At 50.9% G+C, this 22,755-nt stretch overlaps 2 protein-coding genes across 2 annotated transcripts; one reads left to right on the top strand and one right to left on the bottom strand.

Moving 5' to 3' along the window:
• The first annotated feature begins 1,459 nt into the window (after positions 1-1,459).
• On the top strand, positions 1,460-2,747 carry BOLA1 (bolA family member 1). Its single transcript, XM_081025409.1, has 2 exons — positions 1,460-1,629; positions 2,009-2,747. The coding sequence occupies exon 2, from the start codon at positions 2,012-2,014 to the stop codon at positions 2,423-2,425; it is 414 nt and encodes a 137-aa protein (XP_080881535.1). The 5' UTR covers positions 1,460-1,629; positions 2,009-2,011; the 3' UTR covers positions 2,426-2,747.
• A 2,465-nt stretch (positions 2,748-5,212) lies between these two features.
• Positions 5,213-18,711, bottom strand: SV2A (synaptic vesicle glycoprotein 2A). The gene is made up of 13 exons (XM_081026860.1): positions 18,583-18,711; positions 13,979-14,942; positions 12,575-12,755; positions 11,657-11,808; positions 11,419-11,552; positions 10,668-10,757; positions 10,316-10,426; positions 10,044-10,132; positions 9,233-9,397; positions 8,890-9,023; positions 7,862-8,068; positions 7,138-7,297; positions 5,213-6,732 (listed from the first exon to the last, which is right to left on the bottom strand). Exons 2-13 carry the CDS (start codon positions 14,598-14,600, stop codon positions 6,549-6,551), a joined length of 2,229 nt encoding a protein of 742 aa, XP_080882986.1. The 5' UTR covers positions 14,601-14,942; positions 18,583-18,711; the 3' UTR covers positions 5,213-6,548.
• Positions 18,712-22,755: the final 4,044 nt, after the last annotated feature.

The following is a 22,755-nucleotide window of genomic DNA, read 5'->3' as shown; positions in this document are numbered from 1 at the left end:
TAAATGTCCCCTACACAGTAAAGCCTTCTCTGACCACAGCCTCTCACCATGCCTGACCACTGTCACTAGATTATCAAGTTGCAAGGCTGACCAAAAACAAATCTATCAATTCCATCTCTTTTAACAGTGTTCTAATTGATTTACTTCTCTCTAGCCCATCTCCTGCTTTCACTCACATTATTTCACCAGACTAATACTGCCAAAGGTGAACTCCTCTCTGCTTCCATTCTTCCAATTTCTCTAACACATTCTTCACACACTACCCAAAGTGATCATCTAATAGAAAATCTGATCCTTTTCTCACCATATACTCTCCCCAGGTGATTTTACCCCTTTTACCCACTTCCCCTCCCACCCATCCCCAATGACCTCAGTTGTCTTCAATAACTCCTACTTCAAATACACTTCTGAGATGCTAAAATTAGTAGACAAACGCTTTATGAGAAACAGGACATAATACCAGCATGGGCCAGGGAGCTGTGTCCTACACAACTAGACTGAGAAACAACAACTTGAACCAGAGTGGGGGGGGGGCGAGGTGGAAGAAAGGGGGGAAATCAAATTTTAAAAAAAGGAATTGGCTCACATGATTATAGAGGCTGACAAGTCCCTAGTTCTGTAGGGTGAGTCAACAAGCTGGAAGCCAGAAAAGCTGATGGTGTGGTTCCAGTAGAGTCCAAAGCCTGAGAACCAATGCTGTAATTCCAGTCCGAGGGCTGGCAGGCTGGAGACCCAGGAAGAGCCAGTGTTTCAGTTCACGTCTGAAAGCAGGAAAAAACCCAATGTCTCAATACAAAGTCAAACAGGCAGGAAAGAACTCTCTTGGGGATGGTCAGCCCTTTTGTCCTATTGAGGCCTTCAACTGATTGGATGAGGCCCACCACATTAGGAAGGGCAATCTGCTTTACACAGTCTGTCATTTAAATGTTAATCTCATCCAAAACACCCTCACAGAAACACCCAGCATAATGTTTCACCAAATATCTGGGCACCCTGTAGCCCAGCCAAGTTGATACATAAAATTAATAACCATCACAGGTAGGTAGAGAGGTAGAGGTAAATGGGCTTCATCTCTGACACTCAAATAGTTCAGAAAAGAAAGAGAGAGGGAGAGAGAGCGCGAGTGTGGTAAATGTTAACATCTGGGTATCAGGGTGAAAGACATACTATTGTAAACCCCTTGAGGACAGGGTCTGCTTTATTCCTCAGCCTGGAGGACTGGCCTGGCGCACAACATATATATGCAATACATGGAACAGACTTCTATTTTCTTGTATGTAAAATGAAGGAGCTGGGCTATATGACCTACAAGATTTATTGGCAGTAAACTGTATGGAATAATCCCAATCCCAACTGCGCAAGGATTCTCAGGTTTTTGTTTGTGTGTCCGCGCGGTTTTCTTGCTTGTTGCATTTCTCTGCTTCCGAAAACGACCTCACGAATTGGGAGACTCGTAGACTACAATTCCCGTGAGCCCTCAGGGCACCACGTAGCGCCGGTCCAGTCTACTGTCGCGTAGAAAGGACTCCATTTCCCAGCGTGCCTCAGGACGCGAGGACCGCATTTCGCCGAGAACGTCAGGAATCGCGTCCCTGAACGGGAACTGCGGTAGCCAAGGCTGAGCCGAAGGTAGAAAAGGGCCATCCTGGGGTTCAGAGGGGACGTTGGCCCAACCAAGTGCCCGGAGTTGCACATGCCTCCTTTTGCAACCTCCAGCGCCATTTCGTGGTAGTCCCCTTAACGAACATGCCTAGCGCGCGGGCCCTTTCTAATCCCTAGTCACCCGTCCGCTGCCGGCGGCTGGAGGCCAAATTTCCCCAACGTCACACAGAGGAAAGGGGCGGGGCCTCGGGTCCGGCTGGCTGGCGTCTAGTCTCGCTCCCTGCGGCAGCCGCGTGTGGACGTTGGCGGGTTGGGGTGCGGGTCGAGGTGGGAGGGCTGTGAGATTGGGCTCTCAGCAGGCAGGAGGCCCTGGTCCTCACTGCCTTGGTCCTTGTCTCTGCGGTAGCCGATGCTGAGTGGACAGCTGGTCAGGCGCCTGTTCTCCATGGCCGGCCGCGTCTGTCTGTCCCGGGGCAGCGCGGGATCGGGGACCATCGGTCCTGTTGAGGCCGCCATTCGCATGAAGTTGGAGCAGGCTCTGAACCCCGAGGTGCTGGAGCTGCGTAACGAGAGCGGAGGCCACGCGGTCCCACCAGGCAGCGAGACGCATTTCCGTGTGGCGGTGGTGAGCTCTCGCTTCGAGGGTCTGAGCCCGCTGCAGCGGCACCGGCTGGTCCACGCTGCGCTGTCGGAAGAGCTAGCCGGGCCGGTCCACGCGCTGGCCATCCAGGCGCGGACCCCTGCCCAGTGGAGGGAGAACCCGCAACTGGACGCGAGCCCCCCCTGCTTAGGTGGGAGCAAGAAAACTCGAGGAACCCCCTGAACCCAAAAGAAAAGAGCAAAGGCTGGGATCTGAATGGGTTGGGTGACAGTAAACTACTGGGGCCTTCTTCCCTTCCTTACAGTCGGGTATTGGTAAGGGATGAGGATCGGGGCCCCATTCAACCTGCACATACATTTATTTCTCTGGAGATAGCCACTCATTTCAGATCAAAGCTAACCCAAGGAAAGAGAATCACTCCTGCTCTTGCCCTGGACTATTCAGGAAAAGCTGCCCAGGCATTTCATGTTAAATTGTGACTAAGGACCACCAGATCTGATGAGCTGGAAATAATCCTGTACATTAAAAAGTAAATTATAATTTGAGGTGCATCGCTTTGTTATTCATGACCTGTTGAATCAGTGCCACAGACGTTCGTGGGAGAAGAAAGATACCAGTAACCTGGGGTAGTCAAGAAGGGCTTCATGGGGGAAGTGACCTAGTCGGATCTTTAAAGGAAAGCACAGACTTAAACCAGAAAGGAGAAGGTGTTATAGACAAGAAGAGCCCCCACAGAAACATAAAAACTAGACTGGGCAAGACAGAAGTTGTAGACACATTCGAATTTCATACTGGGGGAATGTTTGGTTTCTAACAGCCTGTCCATTTCCAAAAGGATTTTCATTTGTTTGTAAGAAAGATCTTTTGGGATAAAACACTAACGCAGTGAAAAGATGATAACCTAGAAAATGAGTATAGAAGACGGAGATAACTTTATGTAGCCCCTTTTTCTTATGAGCCTTCCAAATGTTAAGTAATATTTCTGAGGAGAGCTCAAGTAACGTCTAGATAAGGAAATATCTGATGACCTCAATGTGGAAATGGATCTTAGATACTAAAAAAGCTTGATGAACATGTATCTTGACCATTTCTGGCTAAAGAGCTGAGACAGCATCTGGTTGGGCAGCAGGGAGTCACTGAAGAGTTTTGAGGAGGGGCATGCCAAAGAGCACTGTGGGGCAGATTGATCTGGCAGTGATGGGTAAGTGGGTTGGCATAGGAGATCGGAGGCACAGAGATCAACCAAGAGTGAAGGTGGAACCCTGACTTTGAGATCAGCTGTGGGATTGGAAAGGAAAGAGTGGATCTGAGAGCTGCCATAAAAAGTCGGAAAGTGGCTTGATTAGAACAGAAACGGACTAGAGTGAGAGAGGAGTCGAGGGTAACCCCTAAGTAGTGGTTTTCAGATTTCCTCACAGGTAAGAATTCACAAAGGAGCTTGTTTAAAATGGATTCTATGTCCCCTCTTCCAAAACCAGGATTCTCATTCTGATTCCTAGAATGGAATTTTGAATCTGTATCTTTAAGTCACACAAGAAGATTTGGAGGAAATTGGTCCTAGTCTCAAGAACTTGAACGTGACTCAAACTTTTTGTTTTTGTTTGGGGGAGGTGTTGTCTTTTTAAATTTATTTTTGTTAATTTTATTTTATTGTGGTAAGAACCCTTCAAATGAGGCAACTTCTTAACCAATTTTAAGTGTACCATACATTATCGTTGACTATGCATACAATGCCATACAAAAGATCTCTAGAGCTTATTCATTTTGTTTCAACTGAATCTTTCTGCCCATTGATTATTAATTTCCTTTTGCCCCCAGCCTCTGGCAACCACCATTCCACTCTTGGATTACATGAATTTGACTATGTTACATAACTCATATAAGTGGCATCAATGCGGTATTTCTCTGACTGCCTTATTTGACTTAGCATAATATCCTCGTGGTTCATCCATATTGTCACATATTGCAGAATTTCCTTTTTTAAGGCTGAATAGGATTCCAGTATATGTATATCACACATTTTCTTTATCCATCCATACCTCTGTCAATGGACATTTAGCTTGTTTCCGTAACTTTGCTACAGTGATCATGGAGGTGCTACTATCTCTCCAAGGTCCTGATTTCCATTCTTTTGGTTAAATGCCCAGAAGTGGGATTGCTAGATCATACAGTTGTTCTATTTTTAATTTTTTGAGGAACTTCCATATTCTTTTCCATAGCAGCCACACCATTTTGCATTCCCACCAACAATGTGCGAGGATTCCAATTTCTCCACATTTTTGCCAACACTTTTTGTCATTTGGGGATTTTTTTGGCTAGTAGGTATGAGGCGATATCTTATGGTTTTGATTTGCATTTCCCTAATGATTAGTGATGTTGAACATTTTTTCATATACCTGTTGGCCATTGCAATCTTTACCCCATTTTTAAAGTCAGGTTATTAGTTTCTTTGCTATTGCGTTCTAGGATATTACACCAAGTCTTCAAATCTGGGAGACTGAGAGGGCCCTCCATCTGGAGAAGTGGAAAGGTCACAATAGAGAGGCCAGTTAAAAAAGTAAGGGTGATACCTCATGTTATTCTGGCCTTTAGTTTGGAAAGGAGTTGTTTTTCCATCTCATCACCTTCTCTCAGCGGGCAGAACAGAGTTGGGTGTAGGTGGAGAGGCAAAGAAGCAGACAGCCATTTTGGATTTTAAGGATTTGTTTCCTGTTTATTTTTCATCAATATTTTTCATTTCATTTTTCACATCAACAGAGTTGGGTTTAGGGTTCCCCAGGAGAGCAAGGGAGATGGATGGTCCCTCTAGGGGTGCAGGGGAGAGGGCTGCGTCCAGCAAGTGAAGGGTGAGGAAAGGGCACACACATACACTGGGCACTGGAGGAGAAGGCAGTCCTTTGAGCAGACACCAAGGAGTTAAACAGTCACCACCTGGTTCAGTGTTACAAAATGGAGGGAGTGACCATAGGGTGGCGGCACCAGACGCAGCAGGAGGAAGGTGAATTTGGATTTTCTTTTTTTATTTTCACTTTTTTCCTTTTAATTTTTAACATTTTACAAACAGCTAAAAACTACAACACATCACAGCTACGGTTGGGGGGAGGGGGACACCAAAGAAAGCAGCCATACGGATAGTGTGGGACAGGGGCAGCTTAACCTACAGGGGCTATTGTGTGGAAAGGGTGAGATGGGGCAACTGAGGCTCTGATCCCTGCATTGGGGCCCCTGGCTTACTACCCAACCTCTTTCCGCTCTAGTTGCTGGGAGGGCCCCTGCCCCAGCTCCTTGTGCTTTTGGATCTGCTGGTTTGACCATATGCCTGGTTTCTTTCCCTCCCCTGCCCCCCTACCTGTGAGGGGACAGGCTGACAGGCTGGGGGTGGGAGAGCAGCTGTGCTGTTACCGTCTGTGCTGTAGTGGGTGGAGCCTCTCCAGAGGAGGCCTGTGTTTCTTGAGAGGAGGGGAGGTCCCCTCAGATCTCACTAGACTGTGGGACTCTACTCCAGCCTGGCCTAGGGCTCTTCCCTCCCACGCCTGGCACAGAAACAAGATCGGGGGGAGGGGTGGTACCATGGGAGGCAGGGTTGTGTGTGCGTCCCTTGACATTACCCTTAGCTTATATTTTAGGACAGTATAGTGACACCCCTGCCCATGGCACATACACACACATACGTAAGTATACACACATAGTCATAACACACACACAGTCCTGCTGAGCTGCCTCAGAACTTAATATATAAATAATTAAGAATCAGAAAGCTAATTCCATAAAATTCAGGCCTCTGAAGCCCAAATGGAAGGGGAAGTGGAGGCCAGGGGGCTGAGGTTTATTGCTACTCCCCCAGCATCCAACAGGAGGTGTGAGAGGGCACACCTTCCACTCTAAGGTAAAGTTCTTTTGGTCCATGGTCTACACCAAGCTCCAGCCCCCAGTATAACCACAAGCTCATGGTTTCACCAGGGCCTAGGCAGAGGGAAAGAGGGGGAGGCAGGAAACATGTTCTGGGGCCCCTGGAGCCGGGAAGAGCAAGGGCCCATCACTAACACTGGGAGAGAAGGGTGGGGCCAAGCCTTCTCTTGTGCAAAGTCGAGGGTGGTAGGAGGTGGGGAGTAGAACTGCATCCCAAAACTGGGATGATGGAGCTTTCCCTGTCGTCCCTGCCCACAGGGTCACATACATGTGTGTACACACATACGCACACACGCGCGCACACACACACACACCTAAGACACCAAACACAGGTGTGGGGAGTGAGGGCTCTGGGGGCCAGGATGGCAGGGCAGGGAGAAGGGAGGAGTTGTTGGTCTCACAGTGTGCCTGCCACCCCGAAGCCCCAGAGACCCCCTCACTGCAGCACCTGCCCCCGGGTCTCGGGCAGCTTCAGGGCCAGAGAGCTCCCGAGGGCAAGGGCAGCTGAGGCAAAAAGGATGGGAGCAGCCTTGGTGATACCCACAAAGGACGTGAAGATGCTGATCCCCAGCACTGCTGCCAGCTTACACAGGGCATTCAGGAAGCCGAAGGCTGTGGTCCTGTTCAGGGGTCCCCCAGTGCAGCACGAGTGGGCCAGGCAAGGTGGGAAACAAAGAGGCATGGGAGGGTTTGTGGGGGAAGGGCGGGTATGGGGAAGTGAAGGAGAGATGGCAGGCGGTGTCCGAGAGGGCAGGAAGGACAGAAACCAGAGAGGGGAAGGATGCACATCAGGGAATGTAGATAAATTGGGAGACCAGGGGGAAAGGAGACCGAAAGATTAATAGTTAAGACTTCAAGAAGTGAATATAAAAGCTACCAGCTCTTAGAGGAGAAACTCAATAGGAATGTGTATCCTTTTACCCCTAAAGTTGTTTTTCCCACTCAGCCCCCCTTCCTCACCCCACTTCTCCCTTAACCTCTAGACCCTCAACCTGCTGCCGTGCCCCCCACCACACTCCAACTACCTCTTGTCCGAGGGGTAGAGTTCGACGGTCAACACGTCCAGCGCGTTCCAGGATGCAATGCTGACCCCTCCAAAAAGGCAGAGCAGAGCAATCATGGCTGATTCACTGTTCCCAAAAGACAGGAAGAAGCAGGAGACACAGGACATCACGCTGGAGCCAGCTGGAGCCAGGAAAGGAGAGAGCGACATGAGCCTGTCTGCAAAGGAACCATCCACCACCCACCCTGTCCCATCAACTGGTGTTGAGGGCAGCCCAGAATGAGACTCTTTTTCCCAAGGTACCCAAAAGGACAGCTTTTCACTCATCCCCAGCCTCCCTTATAATTTTTTTCTTATTAATAATGTCACTTCCAACCACTTCTTTAACGCCAGCTTATGGGCCAGTCAACTTGGTGCTTTACATGCATTGATCTAATACGTCAACCCTATGAGCCACCCCCATTTTCCAGATGAGACAGCTGGGCTCATAGAGGTTAAGGAACTTGCCCAATACCCTGAAAGCCCGTGCAGTGAACCACTTACTATCCCACCTATCTCCTTTACCCCCCAGAGAAGCTTCTGGGCCAGGCCCCTCCCCTTCCTGCTGCCACCCCATAAGCAGAAGACATGAGAGAGAAGCTTCTCTGGCTAAGCTCTTCCACAGACTGAGGTGAGAAGCCTTTGCCAGTCCCCTGCGCTGGCCCCCTAATCAGTTGCAACACGACGGCCTGGCCTCCCCCACTTACCAAGCATTCGGAGCCTGCCAATCTTGTCCATGAGCAGGGCAGACACGATATTCCCGGGAAGTACAGCCAGCGTCCCCAGGAAGCTAACGAAGTACACCATGTAGGCACCCTCGCCTGTCCCTGTCACGTCTAGTGGGCAGCCCTCCTTGTTGTGCAGGAACGTGCTGTTCACCAGACGGCTGTTCACAAACTTGTACTCAAACAGGTCTGGGGTGGAGGCCAAGACAGGCGGGCAGTCATGTCAACTGACAGAGGGAGGTGGTACTGCTTACAGCTCAGGTTCTGCCTTTGCCGGGTTTAGCAGGGGGACTCAGAATGGTTGAGGACACGCATTGCAAAACGTCAAATAACATCACCATAAGAACTAGAAATCTTTACAGCAGAAAATATCGGTAGTCTATCAAACGAAACAGTGTGACTGGTTGTTTCCAAGTTTTCTCATGAATAGTCTGCTTCCTGTTCTTCTTTTTTTCCCCCTCCCTGCTGACTACAAGCAACAGCAGGGCCATGGTTTAGGAAACATTACTGAAAAAAATATTTAAAATCCTTGAAACGTCCTGTCCATTATTTTTTCCTGCGAGGTGGGAAAAACTCACCCAGGATACCATTTAGAGGTGAGAAACCCCCTCTAATGCCAGCATTTATGTGCATGGAGTCTGAGAATCACTGTTAAAGAAGTGGATTAATGCAACGATTCCCAACCTTTTCCCCACCAAATATTCCTTTTATTATTTTTCTTAAGGACCCTTTTTGAATGACTTTTGCCCTCTTCAAAAGTGCATTAAAACCACTGCAGTGAGTTGTTTTAGTTCCAGGCAAAGAAACTTGATATTTTTGTCAGATATTCTAACTGTCAATTTCAATTTCCATTAGATTTGTGGAATTACTGGTGGGAACTAGAGGCCCCCACACCACCTTCCTCCACGGCTCCCGAGAGCTCCGCGTGGGAGCCCTGAGCCAGGGACCCCTCCTCACAGTACACCCGACCCTTTGGTCTGACAGCCAGCAGCCACGCGCCCCTCTCTTACCCGTGTTGTAGAATACAGTATTGATGAATGTACAGTTGCGGAAAAACGTGTTGCTGGATGTGACGTCCTCGAAATAACACTCCTCAAACAGGGAGTCCTCAAAGGACACCGACTTCAGGCGCAGCCCGATGAACCTGGAAGGAAGGCCAGGATGACCACGGGCTCCCCATCATCCTCACCCCCTCCTCCAAGGCCCTGCCCTTCATGAGGTCACAGGACACTGTGGCACTGAGCAGGGACCACAGGTCCTTGCCCCAAAGTACCTCGTCTCAAAGCTCCCAGACTCATAAAAGAGACACAGGTCAAAGGGATGGAGGAGAGGAGCATAAAGGTCCCCGCATACTTGTCATTGAAGTACTGTCCCCCTCGATGGATCTGATTCTCCAGGGTGAAGTTAAAAGTCACGTGCTCCACACGCTCCCCAGGGAACACTTTGGTGCGAGCTGCATAGTCCACTGCCTGGAGATGGCGGATCGTGTCGGGAAACCAGACAGTCAGGCCGTAGTAGCTGAGGAGTCACGGGTGAGGGAATCAGACAGGGCTCAGGGACTGGCCCCGGGCGGTCCAGAGTGAGGGGGAGCTTGCAGATCAGCCCGTGTGGGGACCTTGCTCACCTCTCCAGCCTCATCCCTCACCAGTTGGTGTGGTCCTTCTAACCCTTCCACCATACTCTTATCTATCTCCCAGGCATTTGCTCTTCCCTCTGCTAACACACTTCCCCCATCCCACCCTCAGCCTGACACCCACTCATCCTCCAGGACTCAGATCCCCACCCCACTCCACATCTGGGCTGGGAAGCCCCTGTCCTGTGCTCCTGGAGCATTTTGTCCACCCCCAAGCAGCACTCATCACGCTGCTTTACAGCTGGTTTTGTCTAGCTCCCTGGCTAAGATGGAAACTCCCTGAGGACTGGGGCCACGTCTCTTTCAGCCCAGCACAGTGCCTGGCACACAAGAGAAGCTTAACTCTGCTCAGCTTGTAATATAAGCTTGTTGGATTAATGAATGGAGCAGAGAAGCAGGCTGCAGGATCGAAGGGGGTCTGGACAGCACCTTTCCTCATGATCCGCCCCCTTCGTTTCCATTTTCTCCACCTCTCTCCCAACCCACACCATCACGTCCACCACATACCACCCACCCCACCCACCTCCTCACCTGAACGACATGGTAAACCATACACCCATCATCATCAAAGTGATGCGTCGATATTCTGGACCAAAACAGGAGAGGAAATTCCCCCAAACCTAGGCGGAAGAGAACAGAGTCAGACAGTGGCTGCACTGACTTCTAGCAGCCCGAGCTCCCCGTGTTTCTGCCTTACCACCTCCCTGCAGTTCAGCCACCACCCCACACACAGGCTCGAGGCCTGCGTTCCTGTCCACCTCTCCCCGTCCCTTCTCTCTCCCCACCATCCAATCCACCATTACCTGCCCTCCCAAGCTCAAGGTTCGGACGCCCCAGCGCTGGTACCAGGTCCCCGTGTCTGACTGGATCTCAATCAACTCATCCTCCTGATGGATCGTCTTAATGTGGGTTACCTGCGGTCAAGAGAAGGGGTGAGCAGCCACTTAGTCTGTATCTCCACCCCCTTCCAGGGGCGTCAGTGTCTCCTGCAGCAGCAAAATGGGAGGCAGGGGTGGAGAGGGTGCCCTGAGAGATGTCGCTGAGGCAAGTGTGGCTGGAGATGCCTAGGAAGGTGGGGGGTTATCCAGAGAGGGGCCAAGGGGGGGTTGGGGTGCAGCAGCTTGCAGGACTGAGGTGGGAAGGGTAGTGGCTTACTGAGAAGACTCGCTCAGGATGCCCCTTGGCTCGCATGTTGGTGTCATGAACCTGCTTCAGCACCATCCAGGCCTCATCATGCTTCCCATTCTAGAGCCACAGACAGAACCCCCACATCCAGATGAGCCCTTCCCCGACCCCGGGTTATAGACCCTCGACCTCCGACCTGGAGTCGCAGAACACAAAAGGGCTCCCACCCCAACCGCTGACCTATGGGCACATCCATCACCCACTTTGGAAAAGCCCTAAGTGGGGGCACAGCAAAATATAATCAGACTTGGGTAGGAGTGGGGGGAGTCCAGGAGACAAATATAAGCATAGGTCCTAGGGATTCCCCTGGTACGATGGAAAGAGAAAACGAAAAACAAGGCAAATGATGGTGGTAAGCAAATGTGTAGTCAGAGAAGGGGCAGGACCTTAGCCCGGCTGGACTAAGACATAGTTGGATGGGGAAGTGGGAGAGTAGAACCTTCTCTGGGGCTGTAAAGTCAGGGCCAGGGCCCCCGCCAGCAAAATTTTAAGCCACCCATGGTTGAGCAGGTCCCCTGGTTTCTCCACCCGCAAAACCTTTCTGGAGATTCAAACAAAGGAAATAAGATAAAGTCCCACAGAGAATGGACCCTGCCAGGAAGGAAGGCAGCCATATAAGATCCAACCCAACCCACAGCGGTGTTTGAACACAGGAGCCCCTGCTGCCCTCCCCGCAGCCCAGCCCCGGCCCCAGCCCCAGCCCCAGCCCCAGCCCCGTCACCTCCAGGAAGAAGCGGGGACTCTCAGGCTGTGTGGTCAGAGCCCCGATGGCAAACACAGAAGGAAAGGCGCAGACGAGGACAAAGACCCTCCAGCTGTGAAACTGGTAAGCAGACCCCATCTGAAAGCTCCACCCTGTCAGGGGACAGTCACAAAGTCAGCAGAGAGGCCAATGGCTGGGGTATCCCACCACAGGGAGCGCAGGACAGCCTGGGGGGTACTCCCTGGGGGCTGCTCACCGTAGTGGGGGATGATGGCCCAGGCCATAGCAGCTGCATACACCCCACCAATCATCCAGAACATGCAGAGCCAGCTCAGGTGCTCCCCACGTTTCTCCTGGGCTAGGAACTCCGAGAAATAGGAGAAGACAATGGGGATGGACCCTCCGATCCTAGAGGGTGTGCAAGAATTCAGCATTGGAAACCAGCCATATTCCCGATCCCCTACCCCATTGCTCTGGGTCCCCAAATCCCTTTCCTCTTCCAGACCTTTGTAAAGACTCCTTCACACACTTAGTGCCCTACCATCTCGCCACCAGCCAACCATCAGGCGCCCATCCTTGGGACCCTGGTAACCAGCCAGACGGGTCTCAGGGAAAAGGAAGGAACAAACACTGAATCTGGGAGGGAAGATAATTACAGAAAAAGGGAAAACTGGCCCCAGAAAGGACCAGAGAAGAGGCTGAGGGCAGGTATATGGGAGCAGGCCAGAAAAGAGTTTGGAGACAAGGAGAGAGTACATTCAGGTAGAAGTAAAAAGGCGCGGGGTCAAGGCTTCAGAGTTCGGGCAGCTGTGGGTATTAGCAAGGTCTGCTGTCAAATGCAGGAAATATGTAGACTCTGGGAAGGAGGTAACTTGAGGGTCCACAGATGCCCAGAGGTGAGGCTGAGACCCACCAGGTCTCTTCACGGAGCCAGGCTCAGAATGGAACTAAAGGGAGGGGTGAACCGGTCATGGAATGGCATTCTGGAAAGGCAGCAGACAGGTCCTGGACAGGGAGAAGCTGGCCTGAAGATGGTAGGAGCAGCAAGGATGCATTCCACTTGTACATACTTGGAAGCGCATTTGGTGCGCCTGGCACTGTGCAGGGGCCTAGAGACGTGACACTGACCAAGGCACAGTCCTGCCCTCCAGGGCCTTAGGACGCGGACACTCACCCGACCCCAGAAAGGAGACGGCAGAAGAGGAAAGTGCCATAACCCTGGACGAAAGATGAGAAAAAGGCGAAGACGCTGTTGACCGAGAGCGAGATGAGCAGACACTGTCTCCGACCCAGCCGGTCAGCCAGCCCTCCCCAGAGGAAGGCCCCCACCATCATGCCCAGGTACACAATGAGACCTGGAAGGAGGAAAAGAGGCAGAGGGGATGAGCAGACACTCTTCAGTTCTCCCACTTGCCGAACATCAAGAGAGCTGAAAATGTAGCAGATGAATCAAGGATCTGAAGGACTTCTAGAAGCTCAGTCTACCTAGAGATGAGAGCAAGTGAGAGAAGCTGAATTGTGTGAGCAAAGATGGAAGGTCACCTCTGCAGGCTGTGGGTTCAAAGGCGGGAATACAGATATGAGAGAACCCCAGAATTCTCGCTTCGTCTCCCTCTCAATTTTCACTCTCTGGCTGTCTGTCACACACAACACTCCCACTTCTGGCTTGCCTGGAATGAGGAATGGATCTGCCTAGATTCCCAGACCCTCGTGGGGTCCCTGCCCCCTCCCTGTCTTGACACCAGGAGGTGTCTCATGTTCCCCAGGAAACAGCTCCAGTTCTTCATGCCTCCAGGAAATCCTCCCCACAAAATCCATCCTTCACTCCTTGCAGCTCCAGTATCCCTGGTCATAAACTTTCCTGTTTCTTACTTCTTTCATAAATTCAGAGTTGGAATTAATCTTGAAAATCATCTACTCCAAACTGCATTTTGCCCATGCCCAAGGCCAAGCCCCAGGGAAAGGGGACCTGCTCAAATCACGACAACTCGGTGGCAGAGCAAGACCGAGATCCCTTCTGAGGGAGTCTAGGGGTTTTGTCCCTCAGGGTCCCCATCAGGAAGAGCCATCGGAGACCACTCGCTGGCTCCTGACCACTCCCAAGGCTGATCAAGGGCCAGTGTGTCCAGCTTCTCTGGCTGAAGGCGGGCCCCGGATTCTTCCCCAACCCCTACCACCCCAAACCAACCCTCCCATTTAACCTAGGGAGCTAGGATACTGACTTCTTATTGCCCCAATCAGGGAAAGGGAGCAGGAACACAAGAGGGAGGCTCTGAAGAAACACTAAATGGGGTCTTTCCCCCCACAGAGCCACCTCTGCAAACCACCACCCAACCACCAGCCAAGCCCCAGCCCAGCTGTCCTCCCCCCAGCCCCTCTTGTACAAACAACTTCACTGTGCTGCAACCCCAAGAGGAGGGTGTGTGTAAGGGGACACCGCGCAGAGGAACCCTGAGCCCTCTGGAGACATCTTGAGGGCAGGGTCCTAGGGAGCCCAGCAGGGAGGGCAGTTCTCAGGAGCAGGGGTGTCTCCAGAGTTTGGGGCAGGACGGGGCAGAGTATCTCCGAGGTGTCTTACCCAGCATGCCTTTGTTGGAGTCAGACAGGCACATATCCTTCTCGGCACTGGGCAGCACGAAGCCCACCACAAAGACCTCGACACCGTCAGCCATCAGCGCCAGACCAAGTACGAAGTAGAGTGTCCACTGGAAGCGGCCATGGCCACACTCCCGGAGGATGGCTTCATACTGCTGGGCCAGTTCTTCCCGTTCTTTCCTCCGCTGTGCCTCCCCCCGACCCCCAGGGGGGCTCTCCTCATCCCCCAGGCCCCCCCTCACTCCAGCCAGGGGGGCCCCATCTGCCATCCCCTCGCCTTTGCCCACAGACTCTGCCCGGGGGATGCCCTGATATTCCCCCTCGTAGATCTCATCATCCTCGTCGTGGCCCTCGGTGGCATCGCTGGATACGCCCCCTTCCTCCTCGTCCTGGGTCCCTTCCCCATGGTAATAGCCATCAGCAGGGGCAGGGAAGTCATCGTCGTCGTCGTCCTCCTCAAAGCGGGAGTAGGATCTTCGGGAATATTCGTCCTGGACTCTGTCCAGGCCCTTCACCACCTTCTTGGCTGCATGCTTCTTGACTTCCTTGGCAATGTCTTTAGCCCCACGGATGAAAGCTGCCCGGTCTCTGAAGCCCTCTTCCATGACGGGGCTTTCGGGACGCCTCAGCGGAGCTCCCCCACTCCCTGCTCCTTCCGCAGCTTTTGCTTAAGGACCCGCGGCGGCAGAAAGACCCTTCCCACAGTTACTTAGATGAAATGCGTTCAAGTATCTTTGGGCACAGAATAGGAGAAAATAGGACTTGGCCAGGAGAAAGGAGGGAGAGGAGCTTCGGCCTACACCCCGTTCAGTTGGGTGCATAGGGAAGGGAGAAGGGGAGCAGAGGAATGGGAAAGGAAGGGGCAGCCAGCTTGGGGGTTGCTAAGCTGGGGAGCCAGGATCACTCAGGAAAGGCCACCTACTTCTCTTCCAGGCGCCTCTGAAGATCTAGAAAAAATAAGAGGGAGTAAAAGGAGGCTGTGAGGCCAGATGGTAAGATGGTAAAGACGGCCAATCCAGAGCCCCTCAACCCAGAGCCCCTACTCCACCCCCCCCCCCCCGCACCACGTGGTACAGAGATGGCCTCCTTGCTTCAAGGCCACACTCAGTAAGAAGAGGTGACTGTTGGGGCCAACTGCGGGTCATTCAGTATAAACCCCTTACTTTTACCTTGGAGACTAGACTCATGGGATTTGCTCCCAAGTCACAGTCACCTACACAGAGCTCTTCTCCTGACTACTCCTCTCCCCCACCTCAATATCAGACTCCTTCCTTTACCGCCAACCTGCAAAGAATAAAACAGGAACTAGGAGAAACCAGAATTCCCTACTCTCGTCTGGTCTGCGCCTCTTCCTGAGGGTGCAGCTGGGGGAGAATGTGTAGAAGGAGCAGCGCGTGGTCCAACCTGTTGCCTTCAGTCCACTGAGGGTGTCTGCAGGTGGGGCTTCCACAGTGCTCTCCTCAGGTCCCATGGTTATAGGCCTCCCAAGGAGGGGTCTTCTCCCAGCATAGCTCAGTGGGCAAAAGCTCTGAACCAGAGTCAGGCTTGGGTTTGACGTCCTGCTTCAGCACTTACTAGCTAAGTGATCACGGAACACCCCAAGCCTCGGTGCCTCTTACTAAAGAAGGGGAAAGTAAGGATTAAGTGACATAATGTGCCACTTAAGCTCCTTACCCTAGTACCTGGCACAGAAAAAGTGATGAGGAAATATTAGTTATTGCTCTTTGTGGCGATAATGATATAGTGAGATGCCCTTTACTCCTTCACAAGACCCCAGAACAAAAGCCACTTCTGGGTGTTCTCTAGGGTGAGCAGCAGTAAAGGGGTACAGGCAAGGAGAGAGCTGGTCCAGTGCAAAACACACAACAGTTATGCAACCGAAGTTGAAATCCCAGCTCTACTGTTAAATTGGTGCAAAAGTAATTTCGGTTTTTGCAATTATTTTTAACCTTTTAAACCGCGATTACTTTTGCACCAACCTAATATTTCCCTACCAACTGAGCTTGGGCAGGTTACTGAACTTCCCTAAGCCTCAATGTCTTTGTATTTAAATTGGGGATAATAATCTCTCTTGCTCCAAGTCCACGTAAAGATTTAATCTCAGAGTAAATACTCTATGAATTAGTTTCCTTCCTTCTTATTAGATGGACAAAATGTGAAAGAAGCAGGAAGCAACCAGGGAACGGCAAGGCATCAAACTTGCATGTTGTTACCCAGTATCCTCCCAAAACAAGAGTTCCAAAGACCCATCTGTCTGTGTTCAAACTGATTCCAGCAGCTGGGCCCACATGGTCTCCAGCCAGAAAAACAAGGAAAGACTCAAAAAAAGGAGACCTGGAACCTGAGGTCACAGGAAAGAGGGCAGATCAAAAGCTGAGACAGAGGCGTGGCTGACTGTCACTACTTCCCTTCATGACATCACACATGAGCGCCCTTTCACGGGTGGGGTGATGGGAATGGAGATGACTGATCACACACATTTCCAACATGGAGGGCTCTAAGGTTTCCAGTCACACCTCTTTCCTCCAGGACCTCCCTTCCTAATCCCCCTCGATCTTTCCTGCTCCTCCTCCAGGAGTCAAGGGAAAAGGAGTCCACAAATACTGCATTGCGTAGGAGGCTGGTGTAGAATGAAGGGGGCCTTGCGTCTCCCCCCAAAAAAAGACATCCTCCAGAGGGAGGCATAGAAGGACCCCCCACTTCCTTCATAAAAGCAGAGGAAGCCGGACTAGATTCTCATCAGAGATCATTCCCCTAAAAATATCCGGCCTCCTTCTGCTCTTACCCATCCAAGGCCTGCATTAAATGTCACACACACACACACACCCTGGGAGAAGGGGTTAAGTAATGCTATGTAGTTCAGACAGAAGCACTGGCAAGCAGAGCCTTAGCCCCTCAGGACAGATGTGAGCAGTGGACCACAATGACCAAAACCACTGACCCCTATGTCACCTTCTTTCCTTTGTGGACAGGGCCCAAACCATCCCCCACGAAAGAGAGGGAATTGTGGAATCCCCTCTCTGCGTGGCAATTTGCTGTCCTCTTCTGTCTTTCCCAGCTAGGATCTCCCCCTCACCGGAAACCCTGAAGGAGACAGAAGGATCCACCAGGAGCCAGACCCTATGTCTGTTAACACCCTGCGGGTACACGCAGAAGGCCCCCAGAGCCACAGCAGGATATGAAGTCTCAACAGCCAGCTCCCCCAGGGCCAACAAGCCCAGGAGGTCAGGAAGGAGAGAAAGAAGACAAATTCTTTGAGCTGGTGAGAAAGTGGTGCTATTTTTAGCCCCCAGAGCAGCACAGGGTGGCTAAGCCTGTGGGAGAGAAAGAAGACAGAGACGTGGAGGCAGAAGGAGACAAGATTCAGGGTTACACAGCCCTTTAAGGCTGACAGGGAAAATGTGCCCAGGAGATTCTCGGCAGAGGAGAGGAGTGGGCCACCCGCACTGCTGAGCAAAGGCTGCCTTTCAGGACAACTCACTCGTCCCTGGATAAGAGGAGGGTCCAGAAGGCCTCTCCCCCCAATCAAAGCCTCTGCCTCTGGGACCCACCCAGACTCCCCAGCCCTCCCTAGCCCAGGCAACAAGGTCATTAAGAAGCAGCCACTTATCAAAACATCCACGGAGGAGGAGATGGGGGTATGATGAGGGAGTAGGTGCTGGAGCACCCCTCTCGGTCCCAGCTGGGTGATTGAGCCTCAGCCCCCACCCAAGGACAGCCAGGGCTGCACCTCCCCTCCCTACATCCTACCCCAGGGTTAGGAAGATGGACCATCCACAGTTCTGAGGGGGGGAAAGGTGTCAACTGAGAATGCACACGGAGGAATCCAGAGGGCAGAGGCAGCGACGCAGGAAGAGACCTCCACGCGCGCAGGCTGAGACCGCCCCCACCAGCGGGGCGACCCCCGCCCCCATCCGCCTCCGCTCTGCTGTAAGGGATGAGCCCCTACGATCGACAGAACGGATTCTCAGCGCCCCCCCGCCCTTGGTCCTGCTGCTGGACATCATCTCTCAATACCCCTTCCCCCACCACCGGGCTACTGCCTCCAGAGCCATCATCCGTGCCCCCAACCTTGGTGGTTTGGTGGTTTACCATTTCTATCTACCCAGCATTTCCACTTTTCACTCCCCGTCCCTCCCTCCTTCACCTGCCCTTCCAACACTGCCCCCGTCCAAGTCCAGTGGAGCAGACTGAGGCAGCATCCCTTCTCAGCCAAGGTCATTTATCATTCATTCATAAAGGGGGGTCCGCCAAGGTGAGGAGGGGACTGGAGTTTGAGTGAACCCCATTCCACCTAACAACCCCCCCACCCCGTCAATATCTGAGGAGAGGAGGGTAGCAGGGACTTGGCTAAGGTACAGAAAAACACCCCTCCTACACACACACACACACACACACACACACACACACACACACACTCGGCAACTAAAATAAATATTCATTCAAATCACCATCAATCCCCTCACCCCTAAAGCGGGGACCGTCACCCTCCCCACCAGCGAAGCATCGGAGGATAAAATGGCTGCAAGGCAAGGATGCCTCTGTCCCGGGCGGGGTGGAGGTGAGGGACTGAGAGAAGGGTCTCACCTGGGCTGGGTCCCCGGGGTAACGGAGTCCCGGGTGGGGGCTGGGTCCCGGCCGCGGGGCTGGCGGCAGCGGCGACTGCTCCGGGTACCCGGGGAAGCGTCAATGCAGACCTGCCCCCCCCACGTTCCGAGCCCCGCCTCCCCCACCCCACCCCACCCCACCCCCAGCGCCGCTGAGCATCGGGAGAGACCATTGTTGGGGGGTGGGGAGGGCAAAAGGAAAAAGGAATGGGGAGGGACTCAGGGCACCAGGGAAAAATGATGAAGGGCCAGGGGGGTTGTCACAGGGACAGCTGGAGATGACACACAGCTCTTTCCAGCCCCTTCCTAGTAAAAGATGAAAGGAACTAAGGAAAGAGTGATCTCGGGAGACAAGTGGGAAGACAGAAAGGGAGGTGGTGAATGAGGCAGCCCCCTCCTTAGCGCCCCAGTCCCAGGATGGCAGGACCCACATATTTTAGGGGCTCTGGCTGCCTTCAGAGCGCATCCCTTCCCTTTCTCCACTGCTCCCAGCCAAACTCCTCTCCCACAACCCTCTCCCAAGTCCGAGTGCTCAGACTCCAAGTTTCCCTGGCTATTTTAGAGAAAGCAGGCATAACAAGGTGTGGTTTGTCTCCTGAGCTGCCAGAGGCAGAGACTCCTGGATCCCTGTCATCTTTTTCCAGAAACAGTCCAGATTGTTTATGTACCGTGCAGACCACCTCAACCTCCATTCAGGTGGCTGCAGAGGTGAGCACTGGAGAAACTGGGTTTTACAGGCCTGACCAATTGGACATCTCCCCATCATTTGCTCTGATGACTCAAAAAGTGTCTCCTTCAATACTCTTCCCCACTGTCTTTTGACACACACACACACTCCTGCTTCCACGTCAGGAAGGAGTGAATTGGTTTCAGTTCTTTCCTTTGCCTCTGTACCAATAACCTGAGCTCAGAGACCCATACCACTTGGTAACCATCTCTGCTGCAGAGATGAGGGGCTGTGTAGTGGTTTGGGGATGTACCTACTGAATGCGTCCACCTATTCCAGGTAAGGCCTTAGGATATTCTGGACAGAGCACTGACCTGGGCTCTAACCTGGGTTCTCACATCGAACAAGCTGTGGGCTTTTGGTCAAGTTCTCTGCCTTTCTGAAGCTCAGTTTTCTCATCTGGAAAATGGGGGGCTTGGACTAGATGCTGCATCAGATCTAATAGTGTGTAATTCTGCTTTGCTAAATATGGAGGTTTCAGAATCCTGGGATGTGTCACATGGAGAGAACTGGTAGGCTGTTCCCAGAGGCCTCACAGGTGGCATTGGCAGCACTGAATTTACGGTGGACAGGGATGTGGCCCTGGGTTTCTCAGCCTCCAAAGCTGTGTCTTGGAAATACTCTTTGTACCAACAAAATTTACAATTTATTGAAATATAAAGCCTTAATACATAGCATTCATTCACCATGAGAAACTTAACTGTCACTCAGACTGAATGAAAACTCTGTATGTCCAGCACATTCTCTGCCTTAAGCTAAATCAGAATGACAACGTCAATGTCTAAATGCACAATGGCAGAAGGAGCAGGACTATTGGCATTTTTAATGGCATCTGGCCATCCCAGGTAGGAGTCATGCCAATGGGTTCAGAAAACTCTTCTTGCCTACTCTTCCCCACTCCCCTGTCTGCTGCGGGCAGCCCTGCCAGTGCTCCAGGACTATGCTGTTGTCTTTCCAGGATGGCACTTTGAACAGCTGTGCCCATGTGGGTTTCAAGAACTCTCCCTTTATTAGGCTTTCATTGCTGACCCCTCTTCAAGGTTGACACATCCTTTAAGCATGTTAGTATTTTCAATTAGTTTATGGCCGGCAGGGAGCCATTTCTTTTCTTTAAGGTGACTGCATCCTCTCCACTGATCCATTACTTGCAATAATAGGAATCTTGTTCTCTTAGAGAGAAAGCTTGCATTTTTCTTTTGAAGTTCTGAGTAGACTTGTCTTTCCCAGGTACCATGGGCCCCAGGCACCTCACCAATCACTCCTTCTGTCCCCTTTGCTGAGTCTATTACCACTACAGTTCCTTGTGACTTAGTCCTGGGCCCTTCCCTCTTCCACCTACTCTCTTCTCCTTGGTCACCTCAGGTAGTCATATAACTTGAATGGTGTCTATATGCTAATGATTCCCACACTTCTTTCTCCAGTCCTGACCTTTCCCCCAGGCCCAAACTCAACACCTCCACCTTTCAATTCAAGCATTGCAAACATAACAGATCCATAAACCAACTTCTCATCCAGGTCTCCCTGGGTTGTCTCTTCCCTGAGGCCCCCTCCAAAGCACGGAGTTACTCATCCTTTCCTTTCTCGCTCTCTTCCCTCCATCAGCATGGCTTGTCAATCCAACCTTCAAAATGTCTTCTGAATCCACCACTTCTTCCCAGTTCCCCCTCTGGCCCCTATTCCAAGTCACCATCATCTCCTCAGCTACTGCAACAGTCTCTTACTGGTTTCCCTACTTCCAGTCTTGCTCCCCTAAACCTTACTATTCTCAGCAGTCACGTGGTCTTCTAAAAACAAATCAGATCTGATCCAGCAAAGAAATGAGTGTGTATGTCCTACAGAAAGACAAGTATTTTCATAACAGCTTTATTTGTAATATTAAAAAACTTCAACTGTCCATCACCCAGAGAATGGATAAACTTGGTTCAACAAATACTGATATATTCATACAAGGGAAAACTATGGAACAAATTTTTAAAAGACTGAACTAATATATGTAATGGCATAAAAAGGTCTCACAAATACTAAGCAAATGAAGCCAGACCAAAAAGAGTACAAACTATATGATTCCACTTATAGAAAGTTCCAGAAAAAGCAAATGAAGCGACAGTGACAGAGGAAATAGTGGTTACCTCTGGGTAGTGGAAATGGACTGTGAAGGGGCATGAGAGAGCCTTCTGGATGCTGACATGCTACGTCTTGATCTGTCTGGATGGTGGTTAACAGGGCAAATACATATGTAAAAATTGCTTCATCACATTATACTCCGTTATATTTACTGAGTAAATATTTGATTCGACAAGTACTTACTCAGTAAATGTAATGTCGTACAATGTAATCAAATCATTGGCTCTGGGGTTCAGACAGCTCTTGGTTCAGTCATTGCATCCACCACTCCTTAGCACATAACTTTGGTCAAGTAACAGTATGTTTTCTGATCTTAAAATGGGGATTATTGCAGGACCTACCTTGGAAAGTTGTTATGAGGATTAACTGAGATAATACAGGTAGAACACTTCGTACAGTACCTGGTACACTGCACCGTTGAGGAATTATTAGCTGTTACCGTTTTTAGTTATTATAGATGCCGTGCACCTTTCAACACTCTCAGGAAATACAGATGAACAGAAAGAGATCCTTTAAGCGTTCATAAGGGATCCAGTTTAATGCAGAGATACGTAGATTGGGATTCATAACCGTTCTGGAATTTTTGCCTCAAGGTATTAGACATAAATGCATATATATATTTCTCTTGGGTAGAGTCCATAGTTTTGGTCATATTCTCAAAGCACTGTCTATGGCCCACAAAACATTAAAACCCACGGCTTAGAGCATGCATTCTAATGGGGGTGATATCGCTCCCCAAGGGGTCAAAAGTGGGTTTTGGGGGGAATCTTGGATATTATAATGGCTTGTGTTCCTCCAAAGGGCCATAGTACATAAGTACATATACAGTATATCTGATATTGAAATTTTATATAGGGGGGAGGGCAATTAGGGAAAAATGTCTCTTAGGGGGGCAATAAAAAAAAGAAAAAGGTTGAGTACCCTGGTTTAGTGCATAACAAACAGATGTGGGAACCTAAGTGGATAAGCAAATACCAGCTAGCTCTGTTCAGAGAATTTCTGAGCACCAGCATCTTAAAGCGCTAGAGGGTGGAGAGGTAAAGAAGAGATTGGGGAGTCAAACTTAATGACTAGAGGAGGCACTGAAAACTTGTTACTGAATGAATGAAAGCTCAGTGATTCTGAGAATGAAGGCCTGAGAAAATAGTGGTTCCAAAGAGAGAAGCAGGGAATTCAGCAAAGGCACTAATTTATTTTGTGATGGTGTGAATTCATCAACATGGTATCAGATAACAGCCGAAAGTACCACACAGGAGCTTGTGTGAAAGAACACACAAGAAATATGAGAACCATCTGCATAAG

This window comes from Rhinolophus hipposideros (genome assembly GCF_964194185.1).
Source record: "Rhinolophus hipposideros genome assembly, chromosome: 19".
Classification (NCBI taxonomy): domain Eukaryota; kingdom Metazoa; phylum Chordata; class Mammalia; order Chiroptera; family Rhinolophidae; genus Rhinolophus; species Rhinolophus hipposideros.
This window is presented reverse-complemented; position numbering and strand designations above follow the sequence as displayed.